The 20494-nt window shown below is 38.5% G+C and overlaps 1 protein-coding gene across 1 annotated transcript in view; it reads left to right on the top strand.

Annotated features, from left to right (window-relative positions):
• The first annotated feature begins 10973 nt into the window (after nt 1-10973).
• isca1 (iron-sulfur cluster assembly 1) overlaps nt 10974-20494 on the top strand; it is a 77872-nt gene continuing 68351 nt past the window's right edge. Inside the window, exon 1 of the mRNA XM_065249690.2 lies at nt 10974-11212. Coding sequence (XP_065105762.1) covers nt 11132-11212 — 81 coding nt within the window. The 5' untranslated portion in view covers nt 10974-11131. The remainder of the gene's footprint in view (nt 11213-20494) is intronic.

Genomic DNA, 20494 nt, shown 5'->3' with positions numbered 1-20494 from the left:
GGGGACTAGTTCCAACTAGACCAAATCGCCTCCTTACTGCCTCACCACCAAACAAGCAGCTGCATCTTGCATCAAACCCGCGCAGGTGCAGCCGCACTAAAGACATTCATTATCTCAGCCCAAACATTCCTTCTCCTCGGGACAACACTGATGACATCTGTGGGCTGCAGCCCATGAATATCGACTCCCAGTGTTCCGCTTCGGTTAAACCACTAGCCGATGCCACTAACGCTCATAGGTGACTGATGGCTGTTCAACACCCCAGCCTACACAAACACGTTAACCTACAAACCACCCACATCAGTCTGCACAACCAGACAAAGTGGATTCAAACTCCAAAGGATGTGATTCTCCACATTGATGACCTGGCACTTGATCACCTTCCCAGTGAGTAGTACCACATCAAACTGGAAATCTCAACTTTCTTCAGGGACCACCACTTCATTGTAAACCCTGAACTGGAAATCAGGATATCGTAAGGGAGGACCCAAACTAATTGATGTCACAGACTTCAACACTGTCCTCCAGAGACTCGCTCGGATGCCCGCTACAGACAGCCTTTGTGTTGTCTGATCTTGGACCGCCCCTGACACGGTACTGTGCTTCTCCGCAGGAATAGGATACGTCCTTACTCTCAGGCTAGCCTTCATCCCATAACGAAGATTTAACGGGATGCAAGAGTTCAGTGAACAGGTGCACAGCTGTCCTCCTGTTGGACATTCAAATGGAACCGTGGAAGGCAGCACACCCAGGCAGAGCCAGAGCCCAATCTCATTCAAATCACCCTTTGCCTGTTTGACAGAATGCTGCAGACAATTAAGATACACCTGCTATCCAGACTTCATGACCTGCCTGATCATCGCCCGCCAAAGTCTCCCTGGACTTTAACGGTCGTGAAGGGGGGAATATGTAACATCTGTAACATCAGGAGGTCTCTTCAGTCTGGGTCGTTAACGGTTTCATGCTGTGACCCTAGAATGAGTTTTGTCACTAGGTCTGCTCGGACGCTTTCATCAGAAGATCCTAATCTCCTGATAACACACATTTCCAGACCTATTGACTCTCTCTCTGGCTGTTTTATTGTGCCAATCTAAGCAAATTAACACCTCAAAGCAAACTTCAAACCGTGAGCAGAGACGAAGCAGCCATGACACAAAAATGTGTCTGTCTCACAGCTAAGACCAAAATAAATTGGTTTAAATTGTATATATTATATATCCTTGTATTGCATGTTTGTATCTGTAATGAACCACTTTCTTGTAACACTATAGGGATGCTTTGTTCATCTTAGCATGTCTCATAATTCACATTCATGAGATTACTATTTGATGTTTGTTTCAAACCATACCTTGTTTACACTCTTAATAATCCCCTTTTCCTTTCCTGATCAATGATGTGCATCATCTGACCATGACTGATATCAAACTTGTTAAATATTAATCAAAATTATTATTTAACAAAAACTTTAGCATAGTCCATCTATGCAAATGAGTCTGGTAAAACAAAGACAAAGTTTTCCTACTCTATCAACACCCTTTTGGATTGGTCATCTGAACTTCAAGGGGTTGGTCTAAACTCAGGTTAAGAGGCCTGCACGCCAATTCATCAACGCTCATCAGCACACAGTTGGCCTACAGTTCTCGATGACACGCCGTTCACGGCGTGGAGCTGAGCCCCCAGCTCAGCTCCCAGCTCAGCTTCCTGCTGTGGGACCCCTATCCTTCTATTTTCACGGGCACCCTGACACTTGGACAAACTTTAACAAATTGGACAAATTAATCGCCACAGATTAACCAGACCGACGGATTAACCCAAAAAGGAACAACTCCTAGGGACACCTCCAAGGACTCCGTCATGTGACCACAAACTCAGGAACTCTCTTCCTCGCATACGCGCCCATACAGCTGGACGTACACACGTGTCTCACAAAAGCCAAACGCAAGTATCGCTTGTTCATTCGCTGTAAAAAGTTATTGCCCCTTTTAATTAAGGTGATTCTTAGATTTCTGATGATTTGTGCAGAGGTTAAGTCTATAGTGATATTGCCCTTCCTTTACTCTCTCTCTCTTAATTTTCCATTCTTTCTCTTTTTATACATGTTTCTTGTTTGTTGTTTGTATGTATAGTTAGTCTTGTGTGTTTTTGTAGTGTAACGTAGTTTAATAAACCGGTTTTGCATTTCACAATTGAATTGTTTCTGTGTTCAATGCTCATGAAATAAATGTCACTTAATCTGCCGTTAAGATCTTAAAGCTACATGCTTAAAAATACTTTATAGCAGTAAGAATGTTATTTTCTAAAGGCCACGGAATTAACTTCTTAAATGTACAATTATGAGTATTTGCTGGACAAATACATGAATTAATTGTTATTATTATTCTGCTAAATCAGTTTAAAATCTTAATAATTTGTATAATTAATTACAGTTAATTGTACTTATTATTCCATTTGAGCTAAATATGGGAATTTCCCCAAATTCCCTTGAATTCCCGTAGTGTTTCGGTCGGTGGTTTATGGTGTTTTAAATAACGCCGTTCTCCTCCTCCCGCTGATTCGCTACACCAGACTTTGCCTATAGTTTTCTTAATAAATGTCCAGTGAAACAGTTTGAAAAGTGACATGAACAGAGTGTGGGTCATCCTAAAGAAGATATTGTTAAAATGTTCTTGTTACACGTTAAGAATTTTGAATAATAGCAATGTAAAAATGCTGCATGTTGATGTATTGTTGCCAGACTTTGCCTATAGTTTTCTTAATAAATGTCCAGTGAAACAGTTTGAAAAGTGACATGACCAGAGTGTGGGTCATCCTAAAGAAGATATTCTTAAAATGTTATTGTTACACATAAAGGATTTTGAATAACGCCTGTTTCACACATACTCCGTATGCAGTGCATTTGCGGTACGTAGAGCGTTGCGTATGCGCTACGTATCCGTCAGGCGCCATTGTGCTTTCACACATACTACGTCTGCAGTGCGTTAGCGATCCGCCTTTTCTGTGTGATTCATTTAAAAATGGGTTAGTAATTTATCGATATTTTGATGATAAATCAAAACGTAAGTTATTAGAGTGTTATATGACAAGCTGTTTTCGTTATTGTGATTCTCTTTATTATGTTTAGTGCGAGTGGTTGACAAAAGAAAGGCTATTGCGTTGTATCTGTTGCTACGGCTACGGAAAAGAACGAGGCACAGAATTTGGGTCCACTCTTTGAACGAGGGCAGAAGACAATATGGATCATATTACCATCTGGTCTCAGAGCTGCGTCTTGACAGTGACCGGCATTTGAAGTATTTTCGAATGAGTGCTGTTCAAATGGATAACATTCTATCTCTGGTGGGAGCCGATCTCAGGAGACAAACAACAACCTACCGCATGTCCATTGAACCCAAGCAGAGGCTTGCTGTTACATTGAGGTAAAGTTTTTCTTTTCTTTAAAACTACTTGATTAATAAAGGGCAAATGCATTATTACATATAGATAGAGGTCATTATTTGTTCAATATACATATTAGTAATTGTTTAATACAAGGTGGAAATGTATACAAAATTATTTAAACTACTCAAATTGTACACAAGTGTTTATTAAGTTATGCACGCAAACAAACATAAAACAAAGTCATGTATATTTGGTTTGAACTAAATACTTAATATGAACTAAACTATCAGTTACTTTAATAACAATGCTTCTGATCTAAGAATTCTGAAGCTTCTGTATAACATTACAATAAATAACACTACACACTAAAGAAACAAATGTTATACAATACTCACTATTAATAACTAACAAAAAATATTTTAGCACTCTGTAACAACATAAAAACTACTGAAATGTGTGGTAAACAGGACCAGGATAATTTTCTGGTCTGTGAGGTGGGAAGGATGTTGGGGGAGATGGCAAATGGTGTTGGGTATGTAATGTCTGGGGTTCTTGGCTGGAGGGGGTAGGGTGAAATGGCTGAAATCCCCTTCTTTCTACAGGCTGGTTATCTGTAAACACAGGGAGGGCTTGAATGGCTTGTTGGTTTTCTTCCTCTTCCAAATCAGTTAGGTAGCTTAAGATATGCAGTTGTGCCCTGTTTCTGTTCCTGGGTTGAAGCCTGTTAAGTTTAGGAACTAAACTGAGGACAAAATAGTACATTTCATCCTCATGTGTTGGTATGTGTGGTGAAGCTGTGGTTGTAGGTTGGGTTATAATATCCAGAAGCTGTTGTTCAGTGGCATTTTGTGCTGGTGCTCTTCTTCTTTTCTGTGTTTTTCTTCCTTCACTCCTTATTGCCTCTACTCTTGGATGTGGGATGGAGGGTGCAGCTAGCTGTGAAGATAATGGAGGAGTGGACGTGCCTGGAGGTGGTGTAGGTTTTGTGACTTGGCTTCCTGGAGTGTATGTTTCAGACCTCTGTGCCAAAGGACTGTACGGTCTGTAATTCAGGCTCCACATCCTCCTCTGTCATTGACATATTTAGTGGCTCTTCAGGTTGTAAAGTGTTTTTGGAACTGAAATAACATAATTTTTTAATGAAATGAATAATACAATTTTATATGTACAATTACAAACATGTAGTTATGGAGACTGAAATAACTGTTTTTTTTTTTTAAGTGAAAATGTAATCATAAACAATTGTTACCTTTATACTGACATACTAATCTTCTTGCCTGCATATATGGCAACAGGAACGACATCACTTTTTCATATTTCCACTCTTTAATTGAGCCTCCAGCAGAACCACTTGGTCTTTGTTTTTGCTTTTTGTTTCTGGCAAAAGAATCTCTCAGCAATCTCCATCTCCTCTTGCATTCATTAACTGGAAAAAAATGCGTATGTATTACAATAAACATCTATAAACAATTAACATTTTTTTTTCCTTTTACAGATTTCTTGGAACTGGGGAAAGCTTTAGCAGCCTCGCATTCCAGTACAGACTAGGGACAAGCACTGTGTCTGAATCTGTACACATGACCTGCAGAGCTATAGAGCGGAGAATGATGGCATCACAGTTTCCTAAACCAACTGAGGACATGTGGAGAGAAATTGCATATAAATTTTGGGAAAAATGGAATTTTCCAAATTGCATAGGTGCAATTGATGGCAAGCACATTACTATAATTTCACCAGCACACTCAGGGAGCATGTTTTTTAACTATAAGAGAACATTCTTCATTGTTCTCCTAGCCCTGGCTGATGCGGACTATAGATTCACATTTGTACAAGTTGGTGACTTTGGAAGAACAAGCGATGGAGGAGTGTACAGTGGTTCAGCACTAGGACGTGGAATGGAGGACAAAAGTTTGTCTGTGCCTGCAGACTGCCCATTGCCAGGGTCAGGTGCGCAGGGTCCAATGCCATACACCATGGTAGGAGACGCTGCATTTCCCCTAAAGACACATCTGATGAGGCCATTTCCTGGAACTCGTATCCCACAACGGAGAAGAATCTTCAATTATAGACTATCTCGGGCTAGGATGGTTGTAGAGTGTGCATTTGGTATTTTGTCATCCAGATGGAGAGTACTCCATACTAGGATGACTATTATGCCTACAAATGCTGACTCTGTGGTTACTGCAGCATGCATCCTACACAACTACCTAACAAATCCTTCAGAAAACCAAAGGTGGCTAGATGAGGCAGAAGAAAGAGGGGAAGTGCTACAAGATGTGAGAAATATGGGTGGAAATAGGGGATGCAGGGAAGCCTATGATGTGCGAGAGAAGCTTTGCACATTTTTCAGCTCCCCTGAAGGACGTGTGTCCTGGCAAGACCAGATGATCTAGGGCTTGACATCAACCTTTTACATGTGTAAAATACTGTGTTCATTATGTGGACTTTGTGAATTGTAAATCGTTTTGCTTACTTGAGGACAAAAATTAACACTACTGGTGTAAAAGTGAATAAACAATTAAAAAATTGCATCACTTGTCACTTTTCTAAAAAATATATAACAACAACCAGTATTCAATTTTATGGTGTATCCACGCTAAAAACAGGATTTGAATAGCAGGGTTTCAGTCACGTGATTCTGATGACTCGCGAGGGCGGGACTAAGGGCAGATGGAGGGCAGGAAGTAAAAATCTGAATACGTCTATGGAGGGAACCGTTGCAGAAAGTCTGTATTTTACAGATTTAGATCCAGTTTCAAGACATAGATACAAGGAGTTTATTAACATATGTTAGACGTGACCCTTACCTCATGAAGATGAGTAAGTTTTCGGTAGAACTGAAAGATTTACCGACAGTCAAGGCGGTTGACATCACCGACTATCTGGCCCTTCAGACATCGTATCGATGGGGATAATGTCACGCTGGACCAAAGTATGGACCAAATTCTTAACTACTACTGTAATGAAATTTTTGTTGAAAGGATATTTTTGCATGATCTTGAACTTTGGGATGGTGTGATTCCTAAAGTTGGATGTTTTTTTTTTAGAAACTGTATACTTCCAGAAATACTGCGACAGCAAACAAACTTACATGTGTAATGGGATGAAAGGATATGAACTCCAAGCACTCTTTAAAGTAGGCTGTGTGATATATTTCTGTTAAATCAATCGTATGAGACAAGATGACATTTTGAATATTGTTGTGATTAAATGCCATTGGTTTATTTACAAGATTTTTTAAACAATTGTTATAATAACTACAAGAACATGGTGTGCAATAATACATTGGCATCCATTTCATTTCATATAATACATATTGCCAGTACAATTAGATTAGTGGATAAAAATATTACATTTGAAAACACATGATGTGACTGATGACCCTCCTTCCTCTTTACTCTAATGGGATGACAGACTCCCAAAGATTAGACAAGACACAGCAAATAACAGGCATTTATAAATCTTCAAGCTAAATCTTTCAGCCAGGACTAGGCCTTGGTTATTAATTATGAAATATAACTAGTTTTAACAAACATGCCTTACTCATAACATTACTTGTGTGCATTTTAAAGCAAATCAAAGGGCACTGGTGTGTTTTAAGATGTCAGTGAAGGTCGTTTTCAATTTGGACAGCTCTTACATTTATTTAGCAAACTCAAATGAACTATTCAAATTGAGACAGCACAGACATAGGACCACATGTGATGTAGGGGATTGCACAGCTAAAAAATCTGAATTAAAACTAAGAAGTTGGGGAGCCCTGTGTAGAACTTTGTCATCTTCGTGGTTTGGTCCAAAGATCTCTCAGCTCTGTTGTGTTATGTCTCAGAACATCCTCCATCTTCTCAATGTCATCCAGCATCAGCTCAGTCTGGCATCCGGCATCTGCATAGCCTGCAATATAGCAGTGGGGAGCATAATTAGTTACAGGAAATTAGAATATTGTGCAAAAGTTCATTTATTTCAGTAATTCAACTTATAGGTGAAACCTTTTTACAATATTCTAATTTTTCATTCTGGGTTTCATAAGCTGTAAGCCATAATCATCAAAGTTATAACAAATAAAGGCTTGAAAATCTGACTTTGTATGTAATGAGTCTATATAATATATTAGTTTCACCTTTTAAGTTGAATAACTGAAATAAACTTTTGCACAATATTAAATTTTTTCGAGTTTTACCTGAAATTCATGAATATGAATTATGTGACTTTTTGTTGAATTGGTTGACAACCTTTTTACAAATATTCAAGTTCTCTGGTCCAATTACACAGGGTGATTTTCTGACAATCACATTTGTAACATTTAATAATAATGCTAGTTACACATCTTAGTACAATAATTTACCTTGATCATTTAATGTCCCATTCCCACTGATGCCCTCTGATTGTGAGTAGTTGTCAGCTGGCTGCTTCGGTTCGGAGCTCTCGGCTGTCTGCGTCAGATCCGGGCTCTCAGCTGTCTATTGGAGATCCAATAGCCTCTGTACATTCCGACCGTCTTTGTTGGTGTTCCTTAAACTTCGTCATCTGCTCTCGTGGCAGAGATGCCTATAATTTGAGTTTAGCTTTTGGTAAGTTAGCCGAGGTTGAATGTCGGAGCCCATTCCGACTTAGCGTCACACAAAGCACTAGGGCAGCCTAAAAAGAAATGAGGTCCATTAGACTACCGGTTACTTAATAATCATTACTATGTAAATGAGCATTTAACGTCAACCTGATGTTATATAAACACAGCCACAAAAACCAAGTTATATATCAACATACCTCCGACGAAGTGATCGCTGCGGGCATTTGCAGAGTTTGCTCCTCCCGACTATCCAGCCGAGTATCATCCATCGCTGCCGTCTTGTTCAGAGAGTTTATGGTCCACCTGCATGTCACGTGATTGTACCTGTCTGCATAGAGGAACCTCTCTTTCGCAATGTAAACACGGTAGAATATTTAACAAGATGTTATACATATAATTTTTCAACTCATGGTAAGTGGTTTGCTTTAATTGCTTCATACTGGGATTAAGCAAATAAGATTAAAGAAAAAACTACTGAAAAATTTTATTTACATCGATTAAGGGTAAAATTACTGCATTTTTATGTAAATCCGTGTTCATTCTGACCACTAAACATGCGCTATCACTTTAAATCAGCGCGTGCAGCTTGCGTGTGGTACAGCAAAAATAGACTCGCTGCCGAAACGATCGCAGCACTGCTGCACTGCACCGCATCTGCAACGGACCGGACGGACCGCATACGTATGCTGTGTGAAAGCTTTAACCTGTTAACATGGCTACGTAAAAAATTACGCACCGCAAACGCACTGCATACGGAGTATGTGTGAAACAGGCGTAATACCAGGGCAAAAATGATGCATGTTGATGTATTGTGGACAGTCTTTGTGTACAGTTTTCTTGGTAATCTGCTGTAATTATTTTTGATAAGTAACAAACAGAGTGGGGTCATCCTGTAGAAGATCCTGTTAATAGATAAACCCTGTAGGCAAAGTAATGAATTAAAGTAATGAACAAGAAATTAATGTTACAATACATTTGGAAACACTTAAAAAACCAATATATTTGTCAACAATTGAAAGTGAAATGTCTCATGCTGTGATTAGACAATTTATTTGTAATGTGTAATATAAAATAAGTTGTTAATACGTTTATTAAATAGCAAAAAATGACAGGCGGATGACGTCACACACCGTGAGAGCGAGTCGAAATTAGCCTCCATATTATTTCTCGACCCGCTCTCGCGGTACTTTGACGTCATGCGGCCGTCAATTCTTTCGGCGCGCGCGCGAAGTCGAATCGCGTGGGTCTATGTCAGCTTTTTGGCCGCTGTAAGTATCCCTACCGTAATTTTACTAAATGACGTGGAACACAGTTTAGGCTGCGGCTGGCTTGACCGTGCATTTGCAGATGACGGGCCACTTGACGGGGGTGAAAAATTAAGCATTAACAAACCATTGTAAACCGCAATGTAATGCTACCACACCATTACTACGACATAAACTTGCAAACCTCCCCTAACAGTAATTACTAACTACGCTGTAACAAACAAGACAGCAAGAAACTTATGCAAAACTGAATACATATTTTACACTTACCTCTATAACCCCGCTGGCACTGTCGTTGTCCTTTCGCGCCCAAACTGATAATGTTATTCTGCGCTTCTAAACTGAGTGGCGGTTGGCAACTGAAGGGTCATTACCACCACCTACTGGACTGGGTGTAGCGCATTTAATAGTCAGTGGGGGAATTTTTTATACTGGTTTCTTTGGGCTATTAATTATTAAATGAGCAATAAATGAAAATTAAAGTTCATTAAATTTCACACGATTTTTTTCTATAACACTTAACATAATTATATGCAAATTTGCTAGTCAAACACTATAAGAGATATAAAAGCAACAAAAATAATGTTAGGTTATTTATTTCATAACTTTACCAATTCCTGCAGTATAAAATGAAATAATAAAATGAAATAATAAAATAAAAATTATAATGTCATTGATTTGTGATTATTAATAATATCAGTTTTGACTTATGATTGTTGTTTGTTAATATACACTTAGTTGGCAGTTTTCTGACGATGGTAAACTAAGGCATTTCTGTCTAAGGCATTTAAGTCATTTTTGTTAAACGTATTTAAAATAGCTGTTGATTCCCCCAAATGATCATACATTTGAAATCTTCTTGAACACTCACATATTTAGAGATGATCTGACCAGATAATTTTTACTTGCTGTATAAAAGCAAAAAACTTGTCTGATGGTGGTCCTGGGGGGAAAGGTCTTTAGGTCACAAAATTAACAGGACTTTATAGGATAGTAAACATGTTCACTAAATTACACATAAATTCACCCAATTTGATTTGTGTTAAAGTGTGCAGATTAAGCTGACCCAAAAATCAACATTGAGTCAATGTTTGGCTTTTCAACATTGAAAAATAAATTTATTATAAACATTGATTCAATGTTTGGATTTTCAACATTGAGAAAGCAATACATTAGCAACATTGATTCAATATTATTTAGCATTGAAATTTCAAACTTGACCATAATGATGATTCTGATGGAATTTCAACATTTAATCAATGTCACCTTGCTATCTGGAAATAGTGCATCCTATTGTTTTCTATGGCATTTGGAAAAGGATTTTATACGATATTCCGAACAGCAGGAGGCGCTGTCTCGAAAAACGAGGGGTCTGAGAATGTGGGACTGCATAGATATTAACACTAGATTTCGCATTGGCTAAAGCAGTTCATTGGACCGAATGCGTCAAACAGAGCCGCCATCTTGAAACAGGGGAGCCCCTCATCAGCGTCATTGTAGGCAATGGTGTAACGGAAATAAAATCCCCATAAATCGTCATGAATGCGATTGTCTTGGTTTTCTTTTGGTTCGTTTCAACAGTCAGACATGTATCTTTTGAGTCCAGAAAAAAATTAAAGTTTTGATATTATGAAAATCTACCTTTTCTAACTATAATTTATAGTGCTAGTAGGCCTAACATTCATACGCAGCACAAAAGTCCGGCATCGTCCATGAATTCGAAGTACAGGCGGATATAGCATCTTTACCTAGCTATTTCCTATGACAAGACAACTGTTCTAAGATGGCGGCGGTTTTGACGCATGCTTAGAACCCCCGGGCGAAATCTAGTGTAAATATCTATGGTAGGACTGTAGATGAAGTCCCCGAGTCTGCAGCTTCATAATATTGGACCAACGCGAAGTGCAGAAGGAGTTACGTTATGTCAGCCTCTATAGCACAGACGACAGTGAGAGTGGTTAGTAGACGGCATATTTTGCCAACAAGAGCCGCTTTAACACTGGTAAGAGTTGCTTCACCATAGTAAGTGTAAAAAACTTTTTTAAATAACGTTACTTTAAAGAGCGGGTCAGGCAAATTTAGAATATTCGCTGACAGTGTGTTGTGCAAGTTAAATGTAAAACCTTTGGTCATGTTAGCTTATAAAAAGCTTGAAGAGGGTGTACCATTGGTGAATAACGTTGGTGTATTAAATGTCTGCTTCAGAAGGTTCTGGATGAGTCGCATCACAATATGTGTTTGGGGTCTTTTAATTTGATCCTATTATATTAAACTTGGTGATAAGCGTTTTGGAAGTACTGCTTTATGTAACTTCGAAACCTTTGCGAATCTTTTGTTTCGAATAGCCTAAGTGGTTAGAAATGAATATCATCTGGCCAGGTCACGTGATTTGGCAAACTAGTGCTGGTTTTATGGGTTAACTCGGGGTTCGTGTAAAGGGCTCATTATAGTTGTGCGTAGGTCCTACGGCGTAGTGATGATCGCTTTCGAAGGACTGCTTCAAGAGGCTATCGAAACCTTTTCGAATCTTTTGTTTCGAATTTTCGGCTGAATCCAAAATTGCATACTTCCTACTTAACGAGCGCTAAACAGTACGCACGTTCGCGTTAGTATGGACAGCATCCGCCATGTTGACGTTATAATGTGACCTATGACGTGGTAGACTTCAAACCGACAGAAGGACGACATCACAATACCGCGAGAGTGACTCGAAATCAAACTTCTCCATATGATTTCTGGAATTGCTCTCACGGTACTTTGATGTCATCCGCCTGTTGGTTCTTGCAGCTTTGCATGAACTCGAACAAACCTAATAACATACATGAAAACCTATGCGTTTGTATGAGGAACAGGTGGACTAACACCTGATTGCATCAGTAACTTGACATACCGCGAGAGTGACTCGAAATCAAACTTCTCCATATGATTTCTGGAATTGCTCTCACGGTAGTTTGATGTCATTCGCCTGTTGGTTCTTGCAGCTTTGCATGAACTCGAACAAACCTAATAACATACATGAAAACCTATGCGTTTGTATGAGGAACAGGTGGACTAACACCTGATTGCATCAGTAACTTGACAACTCTACTACGGTCTCTGTCAGTGTTACAGATATATTGAACATAATTTTTTTGGTGGACAAAAATAAGTAAACAAACAGACTGTAATTTAATATATTGTCAGATGACAGCTGTGCTTAGAGACAAACTACTAGACAATGCAGGCCATGTGATTATATACATTTTAGTGAAGCAATGATGCTCTTTTATTTACTTAAAACAACAGAAAACATGAATAAAAAAAATGAATAAATAAAACCATCACAATAAATGAAAACATATAGACGTGAATACCATATGAAACAAAATTTTATTAACATGTATTTTTCTAATAAACTATCACATATTTACTGCCATCTCAACACAGTTGTGACAATTCTGCAGCTTTACTTTCATGAATCAGCTGAGTCCTTTGCGGGATATCCTGGGTCTGTGCGTGAAGTCAGGCCCTGTTTACATAAGAGCACCCCCTACAACATAGCCTATTAATATGATTAATAGTTTAATGTTGATTTTATAAACCAAACAGAAAGGTCTTTATGATTTAAAAAGGAAGCATTTAAGTGAGCAGTACTAAACAGTTGCGAACTTGAAGCAAAAATAAATTTCAGCAAATACAAACTTCAATCAAACATAATAAGGGGTGAAGTATAGCTTTAGCCTACAGAAATGCTTAATGCTTTAATGTAGGGAGTTCCTATTCAGTAATTTCACACTGTTATATTTATAATAGTTAATTGTTCGCAGTTTATATTTATAATCTTATAGTCCATTTGAAAATTTTCGTACGAACTGACTGTATTCTTCAGAAAAACACCAAATAACTTATCTTCCATTACCTGTTGCTGTTCAGTGCGTGTGTGTGTTCCCTCACACGCTTTCTCCGACAAAAAGCGTGGCCCGCCAAAGTATTAAAAATTAATAATAATTTTATAATAATTTTTACAAGTCTGCGAGGTCCGTGCACGTCCTCGCTAGCAACACAGAAATAGCAAAAAACGCAATCGGCTAAACGAGCATTAAATATTAATATGACGTTTATTTTATTGTTTTTATTATTATTCACAAAAATTGTTCACGTACTGTTTCCCCAACTATATTTTAGGTAAGTAGACAGTTTTGGAAGATACGTGCCTCTGAATCTCACGAGAAATGGTTAAAAATTCCTGTAATTCTTGCCTACCCTTTTACATATACTGAGGTTTCGGCAGGCCCCGGATGGATAATCGGGAGAACGGAGAATTCCCGTAGGGCCGCTTCACTTTTGGGCCGGTAAAGGTTTTAGTTTTTTTTTACATTTGTAAAATGTCACGTTAGTGAGTTTATTTTTTCTTAAATAACACTACACATTCCGCATTCTGACACCGCAGCGCGCAGCCACTGCATGGGTTGTGGCATGTAAGGGAGTTCTCACCTCCCTTCCCATAGGAAAACTTTTCTCAGGTGTTGTGCCGAAATTCGACTCCCTGCCAGAATCTGACTCCCCCTCGCGGGCACACACTTGATGCCGCTCTGATTCTGGTGCGATTGTTTCAGTTTCCGTCTGTCTACCAGGGACGGACTGGGGCTAAAAAACAGCCCTGGACTTTCTCCCAAATAGGCCCATCATCTGGCCATTCGCCCCTAGCCGTGCGCAACAGACACAAGGATGTCCTGATATGACACAATACTGTCAGACTATCAGACAAGATTATTTAATATTTTGTCAATGTCATATTACACTTTAATGTATAATAATGAAAATGGCTAGGCCCTATTAATTTAGTCTGTAAAGCTTTCACAAACCACCACCAGGTCTTTGCCAATTCCACAATACTAAACAAATATGAAAGACAAGGAAAAACTGGACTCTGATGGAAGACAGCCAGAAAGTGCAAGCTAGGATTTTTTGGTTTAAACTAAAATTTGGTCATTTATTTAGCCCCCTTTCTTGAATATTAGCACATTTAGAGTGGTAGCAATGCATGCCTGATATTTCCCTGCTGAAAAAACAGCATACCAGCAAGACCAGCATATGTTGTGTTTTGGTGCTGGTTTGCAAGTAAACACCAGCTAAACCAGCATCAGCACCAGCATTAGCACCAGCTAAACCAGCACCAAACCAGCATTAGCACCAGCTAAACCAGCATTAGCACCAGCTAAACCAGCATTAGCACCAGCATTCCATGCTGGTCATACCAGCATAATTGTGTTTTGGTGCTGGTATGCTGGTGACCACCAGCTAAACCAGCATAGACCAGCATAATTCCCATGCTGGTCTATGCTGGTGTGATGCTGTTTTTTTCAGCAGGGTTTCCCGTTTAATTCAATACCTAGTCATTGTAGCAGAAAATGTGAGCTCACTACAACCTCTCATATACAATAAAGTCAATGAAAGTAATGAAAACTAATGCAATACGATGAATGTCCACCCACAGACTGTTTTGAAATGGGGTTGGATAAATATTTTTTGCTTGTGTGTGTGATTTTGGTTAGATGACAGTTGTAGATAATACAGTTTGACAAGAGTTTACACTTTGACAAAAGCACAATGTTTTGTTTTATTTCGACTGTATACAAATGAATCATGTCCCATATGAACAAAATGACCGAGTATGTATTGTTTTTAAGTTTCTACTGTTCAATCGCGCCCGCGCCTCTCTCTCTCTCTAACACACACGCGCGCGGGCACACTCTCGTCTCTCTCTAATTAGTTGCGCATTACGTTAATTTTCACGCGAGTTTTATTTATTTTATATCGTGTATATTATATTATAATGTCACGTGTCCTGCTACTACTGGCACTTACAGGACCTCTTGCTGATGTGAAGTTAACTCTGTCAGTCCCTCATCATGAGGCTGGATGCTCAGGCTCGCGAATTCAGGCATCCATGGACCAATCAGGGCTAGTAGGCCGACTCTTCTTCCTCGTTTTTTTTACACGTAGCAGCATATAAGTGATCGTATTAGTGCCCCTGCTGTTGGCTGTTCATATTACGTTATTATTAGACTTTTTTGCCGACGGCCGGGCGACGGCCCTCCGTTGAACGGCCGTTCTGGACTTTTCCAGAACGCACAGATTACCAATCCGTCCCTGCTGTCTACTAAGATGTTTAAAATCATTGTTTGTCTTAAATCGTTGCGAAAATTTATCGAAGGCTTAGACAATGTGAGGAATACTATCAGTTTTGATGAAGACTTAACTCAGTTTAGTTAATTAAACATTGTAAATGTTTTAACTTATATTTCACATCTGAACTGTCGCTCTGCTTTAGAATTTGTGACTTTATTGTCTATTGTTGGTTGCAGCCTGCTGTTCTGTGCATTGTTGTACGGTGTGTTTTGTACTGTAATGCAGGGGTTCCCAACCTTTTGTGTGCCAGGGACCAGTATATTCATAAAAAAATTCCAGGGACCAGTTGTCAGTTTGAATGCCTCAATTTTAAGATGCATCGTTTGAAACATCACTGTGTAAAAACAGTAACAGCTTATCATTTAATTGCATATAATGAACTAGGTGGCAACAAAGGCTACTTGTATGAATATACCAATCTTTTAAAACTTTCAGACCGGTTCACAAAATATTTCCCTTCTCTCCCATACAATTAGGTCTACTTCAAAAGCAACTTACACAGCACTCAGTCACTAGCAGGTGGCAGTAATGGCAAATTGTATGTAAATAGCAGTCCATTTTACCTGTCAAATCTGTCCAGAATCACTAAAGACAATCACTTTAACAGCAACTTAGTGTTTTCACTAACCAACAGGTGACAACAAAGACTATGAAAATAAGAGCCAGTTTCAACAGTCAGACAGTTTTAGAATACAATATCAAACACACAGTAATTTCTGTTCATTAATAATTTTTATAATTTTTGTTCAAAAATAATTTTTAAAAGTATTAAATTAGAGATTAAGCTTTAACCTTTAAAAAAAATACCAGACCAGACCAATGAGAACAAAACTATTTTAATATGGAAAAAAACATACGCATTCAAAACATCGCAGGGCGTGCCGGAGTTATGTTTGGGACCATTTTACACCATCATGACTAGACGTTTGGGTTTTCATTCGCAGCTTTTGGTTTTGTGCAAATGTAAGTTATAATATTGTGTTTATTTTGTGTAGGCCTATCTCTATATCTGATTTATCTCATGATAGGATGCATTTGGTTAAAAATGAATGCAGAAAGTGTAACCTGGTGATCCTCAGCTTCGGCGCGCGCTGCTCAAATGGCACACGACTAATAATGACTATTGGGACTGTCATATTACATAACATTATAAAGAGAACAATATTGTAATAAAACATTGTGAATTATTTTGGTTTATTTGCCGTATCGCATTGTTCCAGGAAGAGCACGTCCACAACATGAGTCATTCTGAATGGCACATAACTTCGAATTCACTTGTGCATTCTCTTAATTTTGTGCAGATATAATTTGTAATGTTATGTTTATTTTGTATATATCTGATTAATATCATCTAGGTCAGGATACGTTTCTTTGCATTAAATAAAGCACTAGCAATGCTCCAGTTGACCGGTATCTATTTAACGCACACACCTCAAACAAAAAGGCACAGCTAATAATAACGATGATAACACTATTTTATAACTAAATTGTTGTAAATTTATTGGTAGTTGTTATCTTCAGCACGTTGTTCCAGGAAGAGCGCATCCACACCGGTCAAAATAATATTTTAAAATTAATTAAATATAAAAAGTAGCCTATTATTGTTATCTGCATTTACTGAAATTACTATATTGCCAAATTGAAAATTAAATAGAAAATATACTTTGGGGACGGGCGTTATATATGAATATGTAATGTGCATATATTTACCTTGGACTCGGAGTGGGTTGCGCATCCATACTTTGCCATTACTTGGGTCTTTTTCAGATGGAAAATAACGCTCAAACTCATCAGACAGTGATGTTAGGTGGCAATGTATCAACTAATGAAATTAGCCATTGAAGTTTGCTGAGGCCCGCTCATCTCTCCACATACTTCTCTGTCACTTCAGGTGCACCGCGCTTTTTTTGCAGTCCGTTCAGATACGACGCGTTGCTAAGCAAGGCGCAAGGTGCTCAAAGAAACACATTTTAATTGATTTATTGTTTATGTTTTGGATTACATAACCTTACATGTCATAGCATTTAAAAATGACAATTATTATTGTTATTATTATAAAAATATAATTCTGGGAATATTCTGGGAATATTTCAAGGCCCGGTACTAACAGGTGCACGGACCGGCACCGGTCCGGGGACCAGGGGTTGGGAATCACTGCTGTAATGTATGTTTAAGTGGGCTGCATGTTGACAAAGCAGGGGGTAAGTTATGAATTAAGTCTAATTAAACTTATTTGATGTTCGCTATTAATTTTTAACGCTGTGGTGTTGTTTTATTATCCCTTATCAACTCATCATTACACTTAAATGTGAACACCACTAATAAAATGTCTGGTAATTGATCTCTATTATTATTTTACACAGGTGACTTGTGTAGCATACACGTAAAAGTTACCTTCGTGTATTATGCATTAGACAGAAAGTTACACATTCTTAAAGATAATTAACTATGCAGACAAATCTGACAATGAAAGAGAATGATATAAAAGTCTAAATGTGTGCTGTGCAAATGTCTGTAAATTGCATACTTGCAAATTTTTAAAAACGGGCAAAGATCAGTCCTGTTCCATCCAGAAAGGTCTAATTTGACATTTATTTCCATTGTGTTATTTTTATTATTTACTGTGTAGTACACAGTGCAATATAAATCAATTGTTTTGTTTTATTTGATAAATTCCAATTGTTAAACTGTGTGTAAAATTGTTTAAATTAACCTTTTTTTTTGTAAGTCACTGGATGAAGTCTCTACCAAATTAATAAATTTAAATCACAGATCATTTGTTATAGCATGTACATAATGTCCCTATTTGGGTAGGAGCAAAAACGCATTGTTTTTTGTGCGTGTACTTTTAAATGCAAATGAGCTATTGCTCTGCTCCCTTACCAAAAGAAATGCTTTGGTTAAAATAGATGTGATTTTGCAAAGAAGCACAGAAAAAATAGCAGACAGCATCTAACTCCCTGAAGGCAGAAACTTTGGTAATACAAGACTGTGAGTCAATGGGCATGGGTGGAGCTTTAGCACTGTGATATCACATTGCTAAGATAATCAAAACAGAATGTCTAATGAGACGGCTTTGGTTTAAAGCGGATTAAAAAAAGAACGGATGAATTGATTTTTTTTCATTGTAGGGTGGTTGTGTTCACACACTGCCAACAATTCAATTCAATTTTATTTATATAGCGCTTTTCACAATTGGGGATTGTTTCAAAGCAGCTTTACATTAATAGAAGCAGTGGAAAGCACAGAATATCGACAGATAGCACAACATAATACACGATAGCACAAGCAGCTAAATTTCCTGCGGCTATGAATCAACATTATAAGCGTGCGTATTACTAATGTAACGTTAAGAAGAGGGTGCTAAGTTAAGCCCAAGAAGGCTGCCACTCCGGGTTGAAAAACCCCCTTAGGAGAAAAAACCCCCAGGCTTAGCCGGGGAAGATATACATTGAAACGGATAAGGAGATTAGGCGGAGGTTAAGCGGGTTCTGCCGGTGGCCGTTGGTCAGGCATCAGCTGGGCATCATGTTGAAGGTCAATGTGCTTCACACGTTTGATATGGGTCCCGGCCTGAACACATCAACATGGCATAATTCAGTAACAGTCATAGCGCCACCTAGAGGCAGCAGGAAATGCCATGTTTAACACTGTGACTTACTGCTCTTAGAGATTTTACCATATCAACATCATATTTCATCAGTCTAATCTCAAGACCTTGTGTGATGATAAATAACAACGACCTTGACTTTCGTTAAAGGGCGTGTCCGTTGCGGCCTCGCAGAGTATCGCTAAATGAATCGCATTTTTGACAGCCAAAACGAGCTCAAAAAGTCATGAAACGTTGCACACTTGTCAAAGGTGCCAAAATGTTCATGTGATTTAGACTTCATAACTTGGGGTGTTAAAATGGCTCTATAGCGCCACCTACAAAAATTCAATAGAGCAGCCCCCCCGCCAGGGTCCGAAATTAACACCTGCCAAGCGCCAAATGCGGGTAGATTTTCCATTTGGCGACTAAATTCAAAAGGCTACCCGCCACACTGGCTGGTTCATACCAAAATATTAATGCTATATAATGTGTTTGCCAGTAACTTATCTGGGAACGAGGTAAGCTAGCCACAGAACGTCTCTATGCTCCAAGTCTCGCACTAGAGACGGTCTGTTGCTAGCTAGTACTGCAGGTAACTTGCGGTCTGCAGCTATCTGCTGCATATTAGCTATTAAAATGCATCAACGCCCTGCCCTATCTTGACTTATAGGGAGGAAAAAAATATTTAAATGCTTATGCCATCCTTTCACAGATTTGGATGGGTAATAATGGTGTATGAAATGCAGGCATTGTGTATTTAAATTACGTTTGAGTGCGCGCTCGAGTTTTACTTTCACTTTCGCAATCACACGAAAAGCTGCAGTACATGAAGCAATCCGTACTGATTTGTCATGGATTTGTTGGGCAAATCCTCCAACTTTGTCCTTTCAGTCATTACTATCCTCACCTAAGAAAATTAAATCTCTCCAGTGTTTCCTCTAGGATTTTTTCCAGCTGTGGCGGCAGGGGGCGCCCTTGATGATTATAAATGCACATTATTTTTTTAAATGTAGAATATAGGCTACAATAAACTAACGTGTATTTTTATAATTTTCATGCTGTCATTTACTTTTCCTTATATTTATTGCATATTGCTTTTCTATGTTTGATCTAAACTGTATTTTCTTAAAAAAATACGTTTTATAGCTTTGTACGGATCTTTCATTGAAGTTCTAATGTAGTGTGCAAGTTCATGCTCGTGTTTAGCGTTACAGTTTCCTGTTGCAAAGTCACGCACATTCCTGTTTGATAATCCGCACAGCTGTGATTGACAAAACACTCGACCAGTTATCCGACATCAGCAGCACCCGGCCCGTTTGACATAAAGACCCCGACCCAGTCACACCGCAAATCTCGCAGTTAAATAGAAACCTTTAAGGGTCTTCAGACAGATAGGGGTGTGACGGTCATTATATAACCGTGAGACCGACGGTTATAGTTGAACACCGTCATTAGAACTCTATAACCGCCAAAACCGTGTTATTAAAATATATATATATATATTTTTTTTTAATTTATCAT

This window comes from Paramisgurnus dabryanus, chromosome 5, assembly GCF_030506205.2.
Source record: "Paramisgurnus dabryanus chromosome 5, PD_genome_1.1, whole genome shotgun sequence".
NCBI classification, from domain to species: Eukaryota; Metazoa; Chordata; class Actinopteri; order Cypriniformes; family Cobitidae; genus Paramisgurnus; species Paramisgurnus dabryanus.
The sequence above is the reverse complement of the archived record's forward strand: the minus strand, read 5'-3'. Positions and strand labels throughout refer to the sequence as shown.